Source organism: Taeniopygia guttata, chromosome 4 (assembly GCF_048771995.1).
Source record: "Taeniopygia guttata chromosome 4, bTaeGut7.mat, whole genome shotgun sequence".
Classification (NCBI taxonomy): Eukaryota; Metazoa; Chordata; class Aves; order Passeriformes; family Estrildidae; genus Taeniopygia; species Taeniopygia guttata.
Genome location: NC_133028.1, coordinates 41038613 through 41060015, shown reverse-complemented (window position 1 = coordinate 41060015; position 21403 = coordinate 41038613). Strand labels below are relative to the sequence as shown.

Sequence of the window (21403 nt, the reverse complement as noted above, 5' to 3'; positions counted from 1 at the left end):
ATAAAAGGTATACACAATGATACAAAAATAGTTATCCAGTTAAACTGGCAAATTAGTTGATTAAAAAGGAGGTCATAGTGAATTACAGATCTGGAGAGTTTATAGTTTATAGTTTGTAGACATTAGGCTAGATTTCCTAACAGGAAGAGAATTTTCTTCTGGTGTGAGCTGTAACATATTGCCCTGATAGATGCAAAAATTAATCTGAATACACTGCAACACTACCTTTAAGAGGAAACCACTTGAGAAGCTAGGGTCACATAAGCTATTTCTTCTTGGAGTAGAAATGGATAGAAAAAGGAAGAAACAATATGAAAGATCTGGAGTTCTTTTTTTCTCATTTCAAAACAGGATGAGAAAAATTAGTCTCAAGACTATTGCTGGCAGTGATCAGAAAAGAAAATACATTGGGCAATCAAAGCATTTCATTTGGCTTTCTCTGAAGGTCTTGGTTTTGATTTCAGCTGCTTCTGTAGTTTTGAAGTGTGTAGAAATTAATATTTCAATGTAGAAAATAACTTCCAGCTATGAAAGAAGTTTCCCTTTTGAAAGAGCGAATATTAAATGAAACACTGAAATATTTTTCAAATATTTTTCTGGGTTGCAGGTATTTATAAATGAACTCAATAGGTATGGTTAATGATTAATGAATGTTGAGTGAATAGTAATGGAAGTGTTTCTGATGGAAAATCTATTCTCTGAAAATGTCCAAATAAGAAAAACAGGTCAAATAAAGTTAGAAATTATTGTCATATCCTAAAAATACTCTGTTTATTTTAATAGCACACTATGTTCTTACATGATATGTACACAGGTTAGATTATTAATTTAGGGACTGTGGTTTGATGACATTTTTAAAATATGTAATTTCTATGTCTTGTGGCTCTAGTTTACAGAGATATTATCACATATAAATGAAAGTATCTCATTATCAAAATACTTCCATGGCAAAATATGTATGAGAGAAAGCTCTTGCACAAATAGTTAAGAATTAGGAAACTGAATGCAGGAATAAACAGCTACTACTCACATCAATGGAAGTAAACAGTAGACTCCCACAAGAAAAATCTATTCTGTGATCTGTGCTTTTCAACATAAACCACCTAAAAAAACCCTCTGAATTTGAAAGTGCACTTGATGATACCAAAATATGAAGAATAGTAAAGATAAGAGACAACAGTGAGAACCACAAATCAATCCAGTGACTAGGCAACAGAGTATGAGATGAAATTTAATGTAAACAACTGGAAATTTGGAAATTATGCATGAGGGAAAAAATTATTTTAACTTCACATAAAGCCTGATTGATCTAGAGTTGGTTATTACCAACCAAAAAAATTAGCTTTGGGTAGTAATGGATAGTTCTCTGAAAATGTCAGCTAATAGCTCAGTACTATTTGAAAAAGTAAATAAAATTCGTGGAAGTATTAGGGATTAAAGTTATGCCAGTGCATGAAAGTATACTATACTTACATCTTGAATGCAATTCTGGTCTTCCAGCTGTAGGAAGGGAAGCAGGGACAGTCAAAGGTATGGAACAGCTGAGTAAGGCTGATCTTTTCACACTGGAAAAAGCAAAATAATTGAGGTGGTGCCATAGAGGTCTCTAAATCACAAATGGCACAAAGAGAATGGATGGTCATTGATTTTTGGCCTTCTTTTACAGTGAAAGAACTATGAGACAGACAGAGTATAGATAAAAAGGTGTAATTAGAGTGTGTGCAACTTACCTACGGCATTCTTTGCTGCAAGATACTGTGCATATTAAACTTGATGTGGTGTCAGGGTTTAACCCCAGGTGGAAACTAAGTACAATTTGCTCACTTCCTCCTGGCCTCAATGGCATGGGGAGGAGAAGCAGGAAAATAAAGGCCATAAAAGTTGTGGTTTGAGAACCCCTTAAAAATTGCAGCAAAGTAGAACAAAATAAAAACATTAATGCTAATACTAAAAGTTATAAAAGAGACGGGGGAGAGAGACATAAAACCAAGAGAAACAAGTGATGCAAAATAGAATTGCCCACTTCCTGCTGACTGGTGATCATCCCTACCCTGCTGTCTCTCATCTCCTTGTGTATCTGCTCACTGGCAGAGTATGGGAAACTGAAAAATCCTTGATTTAGGGTAAGCACTAGTCAGCAACAACCAGAAGGATCAGTGTGTTGTCCATGCTAGAGCACAACACTGTGCCAGCTACTAGGGACAAAAACGTAACTGTCCTGGGTTAAACCAGGACACCTAGATTCCAGAAAGCAGCTGAAAGGAAAACAACTTCTTGGAGACAAAAAAATCAGTTGATGTCACTTATATAGTGAAGAATCCCTTCTGGTTTGGGAAGCCCTTGAGATGCAACTTTTGGATGCTGTTGGATATCTGGCAAAATAACACTTCCAGATTGCTGTTGTAGTGTCATCTTCTTCTTTAGAAGTCTGTCATTGGCCAATGCTGGAGACAGGACGCTGTTCTGTATAGACATCTGGTTTGGTTATTCTATGACCTCTGTGTATTTTGTCTTGCATTAGCAGTTCTCTAATATTCTATGCATATAAAACCCTCTTTAAAATTCTATTGTCTTATTTTATACTAGACAGATCTCCACTGAAAACTGCTAATTATAACTTCTAGACTTTGTTTCTGCTCTTTTAGAAGACAAAAATCAAAAACCTGTGATTTTTTTCTTTCTCATGGCCATCTACTGCTTACCTGACAGCTCACACTGTTTTTAAATATCATTTCTGTATTTTCAGATTGTCCATTACACTTTCATGCCCTTTGGACTTGACCTTGTTTCCTATGGATACACAGCGCTGCAAGATGCAATTGGAAAGCTGTATGTAAATCACTCTGTCCATAAAAACAGTTATCTTCTAGGTGTGCATGAGAATCAAACAAAAATTATTAATTCTGTTTCCTTCATTTCAACATTTTTAATGAATCATGAAATTGATACTCACTGGTACCAATGTACATTGCCCTATCAAAGATGTTTCATACTGTTATGGCACTACTGTGCACTCTTAGATTTAGCTTTTGCTATCAACCAGAATGATAGCTGAGGCCTTTTATAAAAGCATTTACAATAAACTCAGATAAATGGAATCATATCATTTGGAATAAAGAATGGTTTTGCCAGGTGGTTTTAACTTCCACGACCTGTGCTGCTTTGTAGGTTTTTGGGGCCCAATTTATCCCCTTGCATTGATGATACATTGGTATTGTTTGGAATTCCTTTGATACAGTACCAAAAGAAAAGTGTTTGATGCTAAAGCAGTGAGATCATTTAGTATCAAACCTTTTGAAAGTGGTTTCAGGATGTGTTGTGGATGTAGTCAGGCACCTATTCTTGGTCTCCAGGTGATTTAATCTTACAACAGGGCAGACAGGTCACATCTCTGAAGGGATTCATGCCATGCTGGAAGTTCCCGACAAAATGTTTCTGAAATCCATCTTCCTTTCCGTGCCCCAAATATGCTGGTGTCTACTCTACAGCTTTTTCCAACAGTTTAATCCTTGGTGATCCCACTCTCATGGTAATTCTGTTTTCCTGAGGATGAGCATGAAGCAGAGACAAGGAAGGTGACCTGTTCCAGTCTGTTCCTTCTGTAACATAATAACTCATTCAGCTGTTACTCCAGCAGGTCTAGTGGGAAGGGTGAGGTTAGGGAAAGAAAGTCACAAATGAAGAAAAAGTAAGGTTAACCAAAGCCGGGCAGGGTACCACAACATGGACAAGGCAATAACAATAACAATAGAAATAACAAACATAATAACAACAACAACAACAACAACAACAACAACAACAACAACAATAATAATAATAATAATAGTAGTAGTAGTAGTAGTAGTAGTAGTAGTAGTAGTAGTAGTAGTAGTAGTAGTAGTAGTAGTAGTACAGTTTTACAATTTAGGTTTTGATTGGAAGCATTTATCTTTAGAATTTTAGTATGTCCATAGTAATTTTGTTCATCACTACTATGTAGTGATGTACCAAGTACATCACTGAAGTAAACTCTTATGGAAACCCAGATAAGTTTCGGGTTAAACTGAAATTAGTTAGTAATACTAATGGAAGTTCACTCGAGATTTCTCAGTCCAGAAAGTCCACTTGCTTTACAGGTGTTGAAAGGTATAGTCATACAAGGATAAACTACTTGTTAAAAAAAGCATGTTAAAATTATATACTCAAATTAAGTGAATTTTCTCCTTTGAAAAGACTTTACACTAAACTTTCTTCTACCTTTTAATTCATCTATCAAAAGTAAGAAACGTACGCATGACTTCCTATCTGTCCTTCCAGTTCTTTCGTTGCTAGCCATTGCAAATTTTATTATTAGGTTATTTTACAATCAATATTTTGTTTTTACTTGCTAAACTTCGAAATCAAAAAAGGCCATCAGTTGTTACTAAGATGTTATCATATCCACAGTTATAATCCCCAGTTCTCTATACATATTCTCTGTAGACACAGTTTTCAGTCTCTAGTAATTGTTATCATAAAGGATCTTGGCAGTTTTCTGATATGAAGTGTGTTGGAATGGAGTGAAAATGATTTTATGAATGAAACATTAAAACAATTTTTTTATAATGTATTATATTATGAAGCTTTGAAACATTGTGATTTTTATTAAATTATTGTGAATCATAAAGACATCATTTATGAACAGTTTCACTTTCTTAATCACAGCTGTTTTTCAAAAATTAAAAAGAATAATCTAATGCCTCCAGAAAAAGAATGGCTCTTTAAACATTTTTCTCAGGCTTTGAACTGCAAAATTATGCATTCCAACTCCATCTTTTTTATGTTTCCTCATCTGTGTTTCCATCTAACACACATTATCTCTGTTTGAATTAAGTTAATCTTTAATGAACAGAAGGTAGCAAAGAAATGGCTTGTAAATCATGATTCTGATTGTGCATATTTAATTAATATTGCTTTATTCTTGAATATTGTGAGTATAATTTGCACTGCCTCTCACTTGGTGCTGGTGTATATATTATGATTTGGGCACTTAGAGGTTTGCTGAGGTCTGTGTGTACTCAGTGGGTCAGGAAGGCACTGAGCTGATTTCTGTAGGACTGTACATCTGCTCTAATTCCTGGGCAAGTATTTCCTGAATGGCAATGCTGTCATGAATCAGGGCTTTTAGTCCGAGAAAATAAGCAGTGCGGTTGTTTTGCACAAACACAAGATTCATCATGGTAATTGAGTTGTTAAATTCTTAAGAAGTTACTCAGACTCATAAGTACTGTTTAAAATTCATCTTTTTCATATTTTGCTGAAGTAGAGTATGAATGAATATGGAGGCTTGAAAGCTGTGGAAAATACAGCTTTGCTTTCTTTGTTTGAAAAGTACACCCTGTAACAAATACCTGTTAGTCATCCTAAAATTGCTGGTAATGTAATGTTTCACCCACTAAGTCCTAAATTCAGCCTACATAAAAATGCAGCTGCAGATTATTTAATTTTTGCATTTATTTATTTGAACAGGAAATAAAAAGAAAAATATTGAAAGATATACAATACATATGATCTAAGTTTTCTTGCAGAGTTTACTGTGATTGAGGTGGATCTTTAAACAATTATTATAATTATTATTATTTTGTCTTGTAGTTGGTTACACAACTGATGACTTACGGTTTATCTGGCAGTCTGGAGATCCGGTACAGCTAGAGAAAATTGCTCTGCCTCAGTTTGATATTAAAAAGGAGGATATTGAATATGGTAACTGTACCAAGTATTACAAAGGCACAGGTAGGTAATGTAAGTTATTTCCTTGGTAAAAAGTTCTAAGCTTCTTTTAATTACTGTTTATAGTTAATGGTTAATATTCCAGTCCACATGTCACATTTCCTGGGATGAAATAGATTACTTTTAACTAATGACTGGTTCATATAATGGCAAAATTACACACTAGGTCAAATATATAAATATCCAAGTTGAAGAAGAGATTAAATGTTTGTCTTAGCTTTGCTTACAAATATAGTGATCTTACTATCACTGTTTTGTTTCTATGGTCCTAATACCTGTGTTTGCTTGCAAATGTTAAACTTTTCTGAAAGAATGTACATTCAGAATCATGCCAGTTGCAGCAAAGTAGGTAAATTTTGATTTTATGGTTAGACTTTTGTTCCATAAGTGGATAGTACTAGACTGTAATTCCAAATGCTTCATCTAATGGGTTCTTCCTTTCTCTAAATGTTCTGGAAATTCTGTCATTTTTGAAAGCTGTCTGCAATCCTCAGCACTCTATTTATTTATTTATTCCCATGATTATTTTTTTAATGTTGGCAGAAATTTTTCCAATGGTTTCTGTACTCTGGCTTTTAATGATTTGCCTTTTTCACCTTGATTGATTCCTGCCTACGATTATATACAAACTACATGCTTTGACAACCACAAGACTTTCTACAAGAGCAGCTGTATTTTAGTCAGTGCTTTTACATCATGGGAATAAATCTTCCATTAAAACTTAATTGGGAAGTCTGTGGTGCTGCAGCTTCCGAGGACCCTCTGCAAGTTTCTTGTTGCCTATTCAGCTGAAGTGGAGGGTCTGTTACTTGCAGTTGCTCCTGTGGTACATTCCAGTCCTGGAGAGATCTCAAGGAACCTTAGTAGATCTCATAGTTAAGAATTTAATTTGAAAAGATAATGAAAATAAAAGTGGGCTTTGGTTTTTAACTGCAAAATGAGTGAAATCTCATCCTAGGAACATAATTCAGCATCTCAGGTGATTTATAATTTGTAAATAATAAGAAATTAGCTATCTTCAGGAAAATTCAGATTTTTTTGAAAGCATATCCAGCAGTTAGCAGTGATGGCATACAAGATATGACAAAACCTTACTTCACAGTGAGAAAAATATCTTGTTCCTTACTAAAAAATGAAATTACTGAAAAAAGTAGTCCTTAAGGTAGTGAAAAATTAAAGGAATGGATCTTGCATTTCCCAAATGAAATTCATATAAATGGGAAAATTTTAAGTTATATTCTATTGTGATTGAGGTGTGCCCTAAATCTGAAACTAAATGTCTGTAAAAACTTTAGATATTTCAGGTATTTTTAGGAACCTTAAACAAAAATGTTTAAGAATTATACACAAAGAAAATCAGTGGTGCTCTCTCAAGTTTCAGCAGCTTATGACCACAAATGATATGGTGCAAAATGTTCAGTAAAATATTCATATTCTCTGTGTGTGTGAACATTAAAGAAAGAACATGAGAGAAGCATTTTGGAAGGTTTTCACAATTCTTTTACTGCAAACCCATTCTGTTAAGAATCTCCATTTAATCTCATAATAAAACCAGAATTAATATTTCAGTAATGTGAGTCGAATATTTAGTACAATGAAATATTTTTAAAGGCTGTTTTCAATGCTCCTTTTTTTTATTTATTTGAAAATTCTTATGCTGAAGGTACTTTTTTAACAGCAGATTTCCCATGCAGAGCCAAATAATTTTGTCAGACAAGCAAGAGAAATTTTGAATCAAGGAGCAGATTTTCAAAATTATGGTTTATGTAGGAGTTCCCTGACAATTGCAAAAACCCTTAATCTTTACTGCCTATTTCCGTCAATATATATGTTTATAATACCTGCCTAAGTTGAAAGAGGGTCAGCAAATCTGGGCTGCTTTTGTAGCAATACATTGAATATTTATATTTGCAAATTTCCTGTTATTCATCAATTTTATGACAGATCAGATAGGTCCTTTTGAGCTGAATGGTGAGGGCAATAGATACCATGCTCTTTCTGATGAATTATTATTCAAATGAAGGCATGCAAAATGCATTTCCTACACAACACAAACAAATAATGATTTTGAAGGCCATCTCTCAGTTGAAAACAAAACCTAGAAGTGTCTGGAATCCATCCATAAATTATAGAGGGAAAATTTTGCAGCCAACTGATCACTGAAGATGATAGAATGAACTATAAAATACAATATAGTGTCTTATACACAAGGATGTTTGTCCTTAATATTTTATACTTTTGTTGTTGTGGCATCTGTATGCCCAAGCAGCACATTTACAATGATGTATCATTGTACAGCACTTAACTGATACAATATGGAAGGTAAATGGAGAACTTTTTGACACATTCTGTCTTCTAAATAAGTATCTCACCAACTGGATCAATAAATACAGTCTGATTTGAAATTTGAAGTTGTTGTAATATAAAATAGGAATGCCTTTTTCTTGTGATAGATTAGTTTTTGAAAAAGTTTCAGTTTTTTTCCAACAGCGTTGTGTTATTATTAATATAAAAATTCCAGTTCTTCTAATTGAGTGAAAATATGGACAGAAATTATTTTCTGTTTATCAGACTTCTTGATACATTTGTTATCTCAGTAAAACATCTAGTAACTGCAACTTTTTGTGTTGAATTTGTCTTAAACATCTTCTGAAGTTTGTATGCTTTAGATGCTCATTTTAAAAGATTTGATACATTGTTCCTTATTTTAAAAAAATGGCAGCTTTTCTAGGGTTTCTTTTAAAATGTCTTTACCAATTTTAGAAGAAATTTGCACCAAATTTCAGTACTGGGGAAATCTTTGGTTAGAGCCAAATTCAGAACATCTCTTTTCATTCTAGACTTGTTGGACTAATATTTCTTAATTCATCTTTTTCAAAAATTAATGCTAAGTGGGATTTTCAGATGAGCTTAAGCTTGTAGGACTTCCAGACTCCATCGGTTTTGTCGGAACTGCATCTAGAAGAAGCATCAAGCTGGGAGTCACTCCAGCCTCCTGCTGCTTTGAAAAGTGGAAAGGTTCCTTACAGAGCACAGAGTACCACAGCCTAACCACACTTGATGCTTAAGTAAATCTGTGTTTTGAATTTTTTTTTCAAATTGCTCTCTTTACCATTATAAAGAAAATCAAAGCATTGAACTTTTGCTCTTAAGCAGAAAAAGACCTGGAAGATTTGGATCAGAGGTTCACCTGCAAAGCACATGAAACATTAATGCATTTATTTCTTTAAAGGTTATTACACTTGTGTAGAAGTAATCTTCACTTTAAGAAGACAAGTTGGATTTTACATGATGGGTGTTTATGCTCCTACACTGCTAATTGTTGTTCTATCCTGGCTGTCATTTTGGATCAATCCTGATGCAAGTGCTGCAAGAGTCCCACTGGGTAACCTGCGTTTTCACGTACTGTCACAATCCACTGTAGCACCATTGAGCCATTCTCAGTTGCTTTGGCTACATGACACTGGACCCTGAAAGCAACTTCACTTCCATTATCCTCTCATCATTTTCACTGAAATCTGCTCATTCCAAGTCCTGTAAACTCCACTTTGGCATTAAGACTTCATTTGATTGTAGTTCCAGCATTTGGGTGACAATGACTTTGTCTCCTCTCAGCCTGGACAAATTTGATCCGTCTATGTACTGGTGATGCTGCAAACACTGGCAATATACAGGAATTTCAACGTTTGAATAATCAATAAAGCAGGATAATAAGTAAGGCTCTTAATACCTACGTATTGGAGAAATCTTTCTTAAGATTATTAGAAATTATATTTGGAAAAGAGCTAGCATTCCTGTTACCTGACTGGCCTTATTTCATTAGAGACTCACTTCATGAGAGTACTTCAGGCTCATGCAGTCATGCTGATCAGCAGAACACAGTAGGCAGGCCCTTCATTTATTATGAAATAGCAGGACACAGATTTAATAGTAACAATATTATCTTGACTAATTGGGTTTTACACAGGACTACAGCTCTGGCATGGCCAAACCTGCCAACCCCAAGAGCTCAGTGACATGCAGAGCCAGGCTCCTGCATCCTGACACTTCTCCTATTTGGATTCCATTTCCCATGTTTTGGCTTCCCAAAGCTCCCATTTTCCCTAGCACTCCCTCCTCTCCAAATCTCCCTCCATACTTTCCAAATCTTTGCTATCTCCCAAGAGGTTTAGTGCACCTGTTTCCAATACCCCAGTGGTGCAGTTGCAGTATCCCTCCAGCTGCCTGCCTTGGTCACAAACCTCCTACTCACACTGGAACTGCCACACCCCCACAGAATATGAGTCCTGTGCAGCCTTTTTATTTTTTTTCTTTTTTATTTACTTTTAACCTTTTAAAAATAGTTATTTAGGAAGGAGTCTCAATCTGTATTTGTTTCACGGCAAGTAACAAATATAATATTTTACCTTGAAAAGTTGTGAGGTTGCCTTATATAATGCAAAACTTTAGGAGAACATTTGAAGACAAAAAGGGTGGGAAAAATGTAACATGCATTAAATTAAAAAGAATGAAAGAGGAACTGGAAAACTAGAATCAAAACCAAGCTGTACTGCCAATTTTATAATCCCGTGCTTCAAATAGTGAACCAGATGGGCTTGTTAAAGACATATTAGATTTATAAGAGTCTTAGCATAGATTTAAGTATAGTGGATGTCTTTGTAACTAAATATACATATTTATTTATTGTTTATTTATTTCATTCATTGTAAGTGTTTATTGGCTTCTTTCATGCATTTTTGAACTAATTAGCATTTCTGAACTAATGAATTTTCAAAGATACTAGCTATTGGCCTGGCTATGTGACTTTTCCTTAATCTCCAGAAAAGCAAAAAAACATGTAAATCTGACACCGCCTTAGTTGAGTCAGTATTTAGTATGACAGTTATTAATACTGTCACTGGGGTAAGATTTATCTTTCTCCAGTTTCAGGAGAGCAACAAACTAATTCATCTAGTGATATCCTTGAGATCCTTGACCTTGAAATAGAAGATTAACATTTGTGTTTCAAGTAAATGATATCTAGCCCCAAGTGTACCAGTGGCTAGTTTCAGATCTTATTAGATAAGAAGCTACTTCAAATCTTTCAGTTTATTTATTCATGCTCCTCACTCACATTTAAGCCTTAAGCTTTGGATTGTGATAAGTAGGCACCTAGCGCAGCTGCTGCCAGAAGTGCATCTTACACTCTGGTACTAGGGTCTCCGAGGCCATGACAACATTCATCAGGCAGCAAATGGTTGCTGAGTGGAATATTTCTGTGCTTCTGTCTCACTTTATTGTACCTCGAAAACCTAGAAGTCTCTTAGACTCTGAAAGTGAACCTTTCATGTAGGAATCCACACAAAAGGAAATTAGCTGCTGGTCACCATGGCCTCAGTTGCTCTACTGAACATGTTAATAAAAGCTCTACAAAAATCTTTTCAGCTAGAATGTATAAGTTAGTTCTGTAGAGTTCAATCCAAAATTGTAAGGTATAGTATTTTAAGGTTTACAAATGGTTTTGGCACCATTCATGATATTAATTATCACATATTATGATAGTAAAACCATTAAAGTCAGTAGGAAAAAAATACTATATCCAAGACATTGAGCCAGTCTGTGTTAATGGCTAATTTGGTTATTCAGGAGAAGGATAGAGGTTGCCCTTCATCAGTCAAGCATGGTACTTGGTACAGTTTACTGTTAGAGCATGAACAGCATGCTGGAAACAGGCAAATGTCTCCTAGATATAGTAAGAGGCAGTATGGCCCTTTTTTTTACTTGTTAATTCAATTCATTGTGATCCATAATTAGTGTTCATCCCCAGTCTTCAGGTGTTGCTAAGTGAAAATATTTTTTTTAAAGCAAAGCATTCTATGCTCATTTTTTCTCCTTATGGGAATGTTTGTATGTGAATGCTTCAGATACAGTAGATGGAAAGTAAGCCAGAGTGTACTCTGAGGATTCAGTAAGGAATTTGCTGTACCATTCTGTTCTGAGATAACAGAATGGGTCATTCTTTATTATCCCCATGGACAAAAAAATAATTCCAGCTTTTCATTGATATTACACATTTCTAAATAAAGCATCATAAAATTTTGTGGGTTAAAATCACACTTTATGAACACTATGCTTCAGTGTTCTAAGAGCTAGTGAATTTTCGATTTGAGATTAATGCTAAATAAAATATCATATCAATCTTATTGAAATCCAAATAGGAACAGTAGCTAATGAATGTGTTGTGTGATCAAGTAGAAATGAATATTTTCATAGGTCAATACAGATCGTTTCATTTTCATTTACATTTTCACATCCTCAGTTACTTAAAATGGATCTGAAGGAAATCATCTCTCTGTGAATGCAAAAAAATGTCATGTCCTATAAGAAACATAGTTGAGACTCCTTTTGGCCAACATTTTTTATGGACATGAATTCTATTTCATTAAACCTCCCACTCATAAATAATCATTTATCATTAGCATTCACAAAACCAAAATACAACATTCTGAACTTGGAGACTGAACTAAGTTTTCCCTACATGACAGCTATTTCTAAAGTTAGTTTTTTCCAAATGTAGCTGTTTATGCTACTATTTTCACAGGAGCCTGTGAGAAATCTCTCTTTGGTGTAAAGCTTGTATTTTGTCTTTTGTGATATGAAGCCTGTGTTGATGGTGACATTTGGAAGCCTTATTAGGGGAAGTGCTTGGTGAAATCCATGATAAGTGTGACCTTCTAACAGCCTTTGCACATGTGGGCTTTTTTCATGATAAGGGCTTCATGAAATGCCCTTTATCTAGAAAGCTTCCTCTAGATCCTGGAAGCTCAAATAGGGAATGATTGTGACCCTCAGTCACCTCCATGTTTTCATCTTCTCAGTGAATTGGGAACAGAGGCTTTTTGATTTGCTTGTACAGATTTGCTTGTCAGCAAAAACTTCCCTTTTACCTAAGGTCTGAATATCACACTTGTGAACAGCTCATTCAGAGAATTGCTCCTGCTATAGCACAGTTTAGATTTCTGGGACAATGCTATTCGTATTTAAAGGACTTGGTGTCTTTTGGAGTCATATTCTTCCATCTTCCCAGAATTAGATGCACATTGTAAGATAAGTCTTTGGAAGGCCCATTTCCCAACTGTGTGATGGGACAGGGAAACCATAACAACCATTTTGGCCTCACTTATTTGTTTCTCTGTTTATAAAATAAAGGTAATCATTATTAGTAATTCATCATTAACTGCACTATCCTACTTGTTAAACTTTTTCATTAGCTGAAGGCATGTGCACTTTGTACACCTGTTGCACCAACCGCATTGTGAAGTCCCATTTGTTGTTGCAAAACATCATTTGCTATTGTCTGTTTCAGAGGAAGAGCAAAGCCAGTGTCATTAAAGGGAAGTTTTCTTATTCAATATATTGTTTTCTCTTTTTGTAGGTATTTTCTCAGTGCTCAGCTTGGCTTCTGAATGTACCACTCTTGCTGCTGAACTTCCCAAAGTGTCTTACGTTAAGGCCTTAGACGTCTGGCTGATTGTTTGCCTTCTCTTTGGGTTTGCATCCCTGGTGGAATATGCTGTGGTTCAGGTAATGCTAAACAATCCAAAGAGAATTGAAGCTGAAAAAGCAAAGATTGCCAAGGCAGAGCAAGCAGAAGGGAAGGGTGGAAATGCTGCCAAGAAGAACACTGTGAATGGCACAGGGACTCCTGTCCACATCAGCACTTTACAGGTAGGAGCTGCAAAGCTTTGTATGCAAAATCAGCATTCTTCTCTATTAACTCAGTTCCAGGAATATAGTGTTTGTAATAATTTTGAATAGTGCTTAATCTTAGAAGGGGTCAAGACATTAAAAACATGCTGGTAACTAATGGCTAGCAATCTGACCCTTTGGTCCCTAGTGATTTGGGGTCAGAAGTTCTAAGTGAAAAATTTGTCTTTTAATACTATAGCACTGTGGTTGCTGCTTAGCAAAAATAAAGTAACAAACAGCTTTACAGTTGCTGGTTTTCTCATAATAAATAGCAGCTGTCAAACTGTAACTATTCAGAGGACAGGACTCTCAGACAGTATTTGCTGAGAGCATACTCAAATAACACCCAGCTCATTGCTTTCCGTGGGATGGCCACAGCTGCACTGAATTGCACGCCTGTGAAGCCAGGAATCCAGAAGTCAAGGCATTTGTAGACGAAAGACCTGTCTGTTTTTGTCAAACAATTCCTGCATTTCTTGTGTTGCCAGGTGTAGTTTATGTGTAAACCAGTCAAATTTCATTATATGGTTAAATATGACATGTACATCTTCACTCAGGCTGAAGTTTCCCATCATGTTGCTGAATTCCTGATATTTTAGAAGTCCCTGTTTGTGCTCCAAGAGTTATCAGACATTCCAGTCCAACTGCCTTCAGTCCTAAGTGATATTTACTTGACATTTATTCTGCAGAACAAAATATGTTATTCTACAACATGTCTGATATGAATTTGGCTTGTCCTTTTCAATGACTCAGCAGTTCTGTTGTATAAAATAAAACTATTAGGCTAGATCCAAGTGATAATATTGGTACACGGTGACTTCAATGTTTCTTTAAGGAAGGAGTAGTTTATGCAAGAATGGCTGAAATCCTGTATCTAGCTGGGATTGCCCAATAACTAATGGCCCCCAGTCTAGAAGAGCTGCAGGTATTGCAGAACAGTGCACTTAATTACCATAATTATCACCTGGTAGAAGAATCTTTGGGAAATGTTTTGGTAGGCAACTAGTCTCAGCTTAGAGTAACCCCATGACTGCTCTGACTTGTGTCACGAGTAATTCCCAAAGCCTAGGCAACATGAGAAAGAAAATGGCTCTGCTGTGGTTTTGCTTTCCCTGAACTTGGTGTTCACCAAGCTGCAGGTCCCAAATTCAGCTGTTTCTTCTGACAAAATATGCAATAGAGCAGCATAAAATATATTTTTCCTATTTCCAGTACTTAAAAAGTGTTAAGTATTCAGCTTGATCAATTACAAGTTTAACAAAAAAATGCAGTTTTTCAGTAGTGTGAACAAAACCAATTACTAAATTACTGATTCTCCTTGGTATGCACACCCTCTAAGGTACATGCCATTGTCATATCCATATGGAAAACAAAATTAATGATTATCACCTATGTTGTGCTTTCATAGTTTAATATTTTTTCAAGAAGGTACTGGTATATAGTGTGTTTTAAGACTTAGAAGGGGAATCATTATCCACAGAAGCTCAGCAATGTTCCCCATGAATGGTGTCTGGCAGTAGGCTGAAGGTTTTTAGAATCAGAATTCAGTCTGCTCTCCTCTTGTAGCATCTCCCCTATACGATCTTTAAATGCCAGCCTCAGCTTCTCATGTTTGACTTGCACTTTTCAGGGTCTTCCCAGTTTGGTATGAAAGACCTTTAACATTCCAATAGATTCTGATGATCTTTATACAGAGATTTACAAAAAAATTTCTTTTACAAGCCATAGTGTAAATATGTATTCCTTGCTGTAAAAGTTGGTCATGTGGCTTAGTAGCTCATGGCTAATGATCCAGCTTGAATTAATCCACCTGCTTTGAAACACAATCTTCCAGAGGAAACGTATCCTGGGCTGGTAATTTCTGGGAAGATGACCAGGCTGAGATAGAAAAAGGTCCCAGACCAATGAATCATTTGACATCAGGATGTGGTAGGACAGTGATGCTAGATTTTATATATTTGAAAGCTATAAATCCGCCTAGCTGAAAACTCCCTCTCTGAACCTGCTATTGCGTAGGAGTACTTTGAAAGTTCTTGGCCCTGGAAAAGCCTATACTAAAGTCCTAAATCAGAACAGGTGTAAATCTTTTGGTAGCTCTGCCTTCTAATCCAAAACTAGGCCTGCCTCACAAAATTTGGATTGCTCCCATATAGACCTAGTAATGATCAAGTAGAGAATGCATTTGTCATAGGGAAAATATGCAAGGGAGAGAAACATTAAAGAAGCAGGTAATGGAAAAAAAAACCTGTATGTTGAAAGGCATAAAGAATACAAAACAAAAAGAGGCCAGAGTGCCGTCCCAGAACTTCAGGAACTCTTTCGCATCAGGGTCATGTAGGATTGTGTGGGAGGCAAGAGCAAATACTTTGCTAAATGTCTGGAAAGACTTAGGTGACTTTAGGAGAAAAGGGTGACTTATAACTGCACCCCTGAAATAAATGTATGTCCTATAGAAATGTTTAAGGATGTTCTTTTTCCACATAGGAGGTGATATTCAGGCAAAAAGTGACTGAGGGTGTAGCTGGAAATGTCAGCATAGCTGAAACAGTGGGTAGACCAGATGGGACTTGAAGGTAAAACCAACAGAAAAGACATGGCAGCAGAAATCTCCAAGTGGGGAAAAACAGAGGGCATGAATAATTCAATTTATAAGTGTTTCTCCTGTTTCAATTAAGATCTTGCATCATGAAACATTAACTGATACATATCTGTAAGTTATTAGAAGGGAATAAAATTTAAAAAGAGAAGTTACTTTGTTTCACTTTAAAATGCCCCTGATCCTGATGCTGTGGCAGTTGGTGTTCCCTGAGCAGCAAGTTGTGCACTTCCTGCTTTTGCAGTGTTGCAGCAGTGATGTCTCTGCAGGAGATCTGGGCAAAGGGCCTGCATGTGAAGTACAGGGGAGTTGCTGGGTTGAGAAGATTCTTGGTGTGAGGAGGATCAAAAGGAAGCAAATGGGGTTCCAGTCTTTGTGGAACAACTTGTTTTCATGTGCTTGCTCCATTTGTGAAAGTTAAAATATCTGGTTTGGAGACTTGGAATATTTGATTTTAGTTAAAAACAACCGTAACAAAACCTCATGATAATCTCTACAAATACAAGCAGCTATTGTTCCAATTTTATGGAGTAAAGGGATAAGCTTTTCAGTTTATCTTAAATATTAAAAGCTTAATGTAATTCATAATTGCAGTCTAGGAGAGGAGATCCCCTATAACAGAACCTGTAATGGTCCATTGAAAGTTTTCAGCAGAAAGCACTTTTGTCACTGTGTCAATAGCCAGTGATCATGGCCAATAATCACCAACAGTGACCGTGAAGATGGCAGGTTGAAGAGAGTGCTCACGATATGCCAATCACCCAAAGATGGAGAAAGGCTTCCATGGATGTATAGCTACTTCACCAGATACTGGGAACTGGCTGATTAAAAGCTGCATGTTGCTAGCATACGCCAACCCCTCAAGTCCAAGCTTTATGAGTCATGCTCCCTCCAACAAAAACCCTTGAAATGTCAGTGCCATTCTAAACCCAGAGGTTTATCAATATGACTGATTAAAGTCAAGTGGTCTGTCTGTCAAGATCAGCCTGAATCTGTAGGGAAAAGAAGAGAAAATAAGCACTTCTGATGCATTTTTCTAGGAGAAGCAGTGGCTATGCACTTAGAGGCGAAAAGAAAATACAGCTTGGCTCCCTCAGCTCATAGCGGCTGCAAGTAGATGCTGTTCTAAGCAGAGGAGAAAATTATGCAATCTAGTGATAACTGCTTGCACTGGCTTTTTACTGGGAATCCTCAGCAGGAGTTTGCATGTGTTTCCTAGCAATGAAACATCATACAGTGAGAAAAACAAGCAAAAAGGGAAATGTTTTGAAGATGAATAATTTTTTTTTCTGCTTTCATTGCTGACGTGATTACAGTGAGAGATTGCACTGTTAACTATAACAACACCCCTCAATTTGAAAAGTCACATTTTCATCAAGCTCATTTTTAGAAGCTGTCCCCCACAGATAATGTGCTAATGACTGGAGAGAACATTTGCTAAAAGAATGGTTCTGGCAGATGATGAATAGCACTATGCAAGTGGTGGTAATAGCTCTAAAGCCAGTTATTTTTAAAAAGTGGTGCTATTGCTTACTTTATCTTGTCAGAGCCAAATCTAAGCTCTGAAACTTGGGATGGGTTATGTTCATCTCTACTGGGTTATAATGTACTTGACCACTGGTAGTGACCTGTGGTTACCTAGTCTTTGAAGGTTTTTCCCCTCACACGGAACTCCAGACTCAATTTTTTTATTGTAGAACCACCAAAAACCCAGCTTACATTTTACCTTGTACACAAAACCACAGGCTGCAGCCTATTTTAATAGTTCCTGACAGCATTTCAGGTACAGAGTAGGTACTTTCTGCTCCAGTGACTCCTTGGAGATAATTCAAACACAACTGTAAAAAGGCCCCAAGCAGTCTGCTTTGAGCAGGGGGTTGGACTAGATGATCTCCAGAGGTCCCTGCCAACCTCAGCTGTGCCGTAATACTGTGATATTTTATGCATTAATATTTTTTGTCCTGTGCTTCACAAGGAATATTTGGAATGTGGTAACATATTCCTGCTGAGCTGCAGGAATAGAAAATATACTCAGTGTGAATGCAGACTAATGCTAAACAATCATTACTTTATTGATGATCTACATCTATCATTATGGCAAGAACAAGAGAAGAGCACAAAACAAGTGCAAGAGAGATGAATTACAGAGCTTGTTAAAAACCTCCTCCATCTTGTATGGAAGCCCCTTCCAGAGCTGGCAGCACTGGGGACAGATCTGCCAACAGGAGGCTGGGAGCACAGCAGCAGAGGTAGTTTTGTGGGGAGGAGGATGTGCTGTGTTGGACCGGGAGCACAGCATTCCAGTGGAGAAGCTCTTCAGCCTGAGGGACACGTGCTGGGCTTGAGAAGCTGCCAGTGCTGCAGCATGTTTGAAGCCTTGCTAGGAGTTATAGACAATATGTTTCTGCTCTGAAAAATGATGGCTTTTATATTACACTTCATCCTGATGGATAAAGAGGACTTGATCACAGGATATACAGTCAATTGAGAAGGATACTTACTCTATTTGCACAAAACAAATTGAATCAAGTCCCTGATATTTTTGGTGCTGTGAAAGGTCAGATTTCACAAATTTAACAACTGTCTAATCTGGATGGAAGAATTTAAATAAAAAGTGAATGGTAGTGGTGATCTAATAATGTTCAAACCAGAAGTAAAGCTGCACTAATTTAAGAAAAACCCCAAAACCTAACAGTCAGCACAATTGAAAACAAATTCCTCAAAGATTTAAAGCTAACTCAGCTTCAAGCATTTCTCTTTTCTTCTCACTGGCAAATGGGAGGCAATAGCAATTAATATAAGCTGAACTCAATAAAATAATTCTGTAAGTAATAAAAGCAATATATGCTTAGCATAAATGAAGGCATTAGGAAGTTACTTTGCATATACAGCAAGAATACAATACCTTGTAAGACAAGTAATGGTACTATACTAGGTAGAGGTAGAGTTGCTGTAAGTATCATTAACTGAAAAGAGAAAAATACTGAACAAATACTCTGCTCTGTGTCTGGGGAAAAGCCAAATATATTCAATGTGTGGACGAAATAGCTCTCAGTCACAGTAGCTGATGAGAATGTTAAACAGTAACTATTAAAGTTAGACATTTTACAATCAAGATTTCAGCTTAAGTTGCATCTAGAATTTTTTACAGTGCTGGTCTCTGAGTGCTGTGGAACATTAATGTTGACTTTTTAATAAATCCTTTAAATTTGTGAGGTTTCAAAATACAGTGAGAAGCTAACTTTGTGCCAGTATTTTTAAAAGCTAAGTGGCATAACGTGAATAATTATAAGCCTGACATCAATCAGTGGAGAATATTGCATAGCTTACAGGGCTCTGACTAATAATTATTGTTTGTAAGTATTAAATATCTTTAATATTACTCACAATTCAGCCCCATATTAGCTAATAAATGGGTCAGTGAAATTAAAGTTGATCTGCATGTTTATTGACTTAATCGAACTGAATATATTAACTCTTAAATTATTATCAATTAGGTTGATAGAGGTAATGATGCAAAGGTAAGAAACTCTTTAAGAACATTTTTCTTGGCTTCATATGTCAGCCTGGTTACATCATCTGAATTATGCAAAATCAATCAATTTGTTACCATCTCTATGTACCAGCAGTTAATCAGACTAACTACAGTCATGCCTCGTGTCTGAACACTGAAGCCAAATAAATTCAGATTAGAAATAAGGTACATATGTTTCTGAGGAACAAGGTCATGGAAAAAATTCACCATCCTGGATGTTTTTAAAGGAAAATCTAGTGGAACTAGCTTGGGCAGTAAATGTGGAAAGTAAGGAGGAGCACCAGAAGCAGCAGAGGCAGAGTTTGGGAGTTTGTTGCCCCCCCAAGCCAGTCTGCATGCATAGGGAGCACTTACTCTTTCATCTCTTTCCCCATTTTCTTCTCACATAATTCCCCTAATTCTGCAAACAAAGGCATTCTGCAGAGGCACCTGTGCTGCAGCTCTGGAGCAGCAGCAGGTACTGAGCTTGGCAGCAAGCACCAGTCAGCCTGAATTATTTAAAAGGTGAGAAAGGATCATCACAAGGGGTCTTATGGATTCTAGAAAGCATTTTTAGGTACTTCTGAGCTGTTCATCAAAAGACCGGTGTTCTGTTCATCCTACCAAACCTAGACATGGTGGTCCAGTCTTGGAAGAAACAGGGAACTAGGTCTGTGTTTCGGGCCAAGCCCCAGGAGCCATCACCTTCCTGTGGTCTCTGTGCCCCCCACCAAGTCCCTGCCAGAGGGACAAGGAGTCGCTGCCCAGCTCCCTGGGAATGTAGGGTGTCCCTACACTATCCCAGAAGCTTTCTCTTCCCAAACAGCTGCTCCCCATTCCCTGCTGGGGAAAAGCCATAAATCTGGTGAAAGCATCCTGTGGGTTGGGTCTGACCCACAGGTAATGATGCTGGGGCAGGATAAGGCAAGTGACATCTAAGATTTTCTGTGTCAGGATGAAGTCAAAAGGATATAGCATTTAACATTTTACTTTTCTTTACACATCTTCAGTGTAGTACTCTAAAATCAAGTCCTACAATATTTTTTTACAGCAATGTTTTCTGTAGCCTTTGGTAAGTTTTTTGTGCAGTAAATGTGGAAAGTGAGGAGGAGGCATTATTGGGATTATTGTTAGGCTTCTAGCACAAACTAAGACAAAATTAATAAAAAGCAGATAATCATATATACTTTATATTATCTAACATGGATTAGGGAAAGTTGTAGGTCAACTGGACTGAATTTAGTTTAAAACAACAGAAACATTGGAGACTTGAAGTATATAGGAGAAAAATTTTAAAAATATGTTTATGCAGCAACTGACTGTAGTAAATAAGACAATGTCAGATTTATAGGGCCAAGAAAATAGATGAAATTATTTCCAAAAGTAACATATATACTTATTAGAGAAAAATTTGGGCCAAGTTGCTCATACAAAGAAAATTGTGTCACCCTGATAAATCAGTACTCCAGCTGACACTGAACTAGGCAGAGCTCTGTGTGAACATGTTGTGAACAGTTCTCTGCTTATAAGGCAGAGGTGACCTAGAATCTACTCTCAGTCCTGAATGGGAATGAGAACCGACTTGTAACAGCCTTTAGGGGAGCACCCTAGATACTGCAGTTGGAACAGGAATATTCTGTGCTATAAATGAGAGAATTTAAGCTACAATTAGTGTCACTGAATTTTTACAACGTATTGCTGGTAGTATGAGGAATAGACTATAAGTTTTCAAATCCAAAAGAAAGCCTATCATGTCATACACAATTCCATTTCTTGTAGTGGCCTTACTAAATCTTGCTAGGTTTGACCATGGAAAA

General features: G+C 36.6%; 1 protein-coding gene across 2 annotated transcripts in view; it reads left to right on the top strand.

Moving 5' to 3' along the window:
• The window catches only part of GLRB (glycine receptor beta), a 49243-nt gene that overhangs the window by 22850 nt on the left and 4990 nt on the right, over nt 1–21403 (top strand). For both annotated transcript variants that reach the window (XM_002198675.7, XM_030271452.4), the window contains exons 6-9: nt 2747–2829; nt 5611–5751; nt 8981–9133; nt 13163–13455. In XM_002198675.7, coding sequence (XP_002198711.1) covers nt 2747–2829; nt 5611–5751; nt 8981–9133; nt 13163–13455 — 670 coding nt within the window. The remainder of the gene's footprint in view (nt 1–2746; nt 2830–5610; nt 5752–8980; nt 9134–13162; nt 13456–21403) is intronic.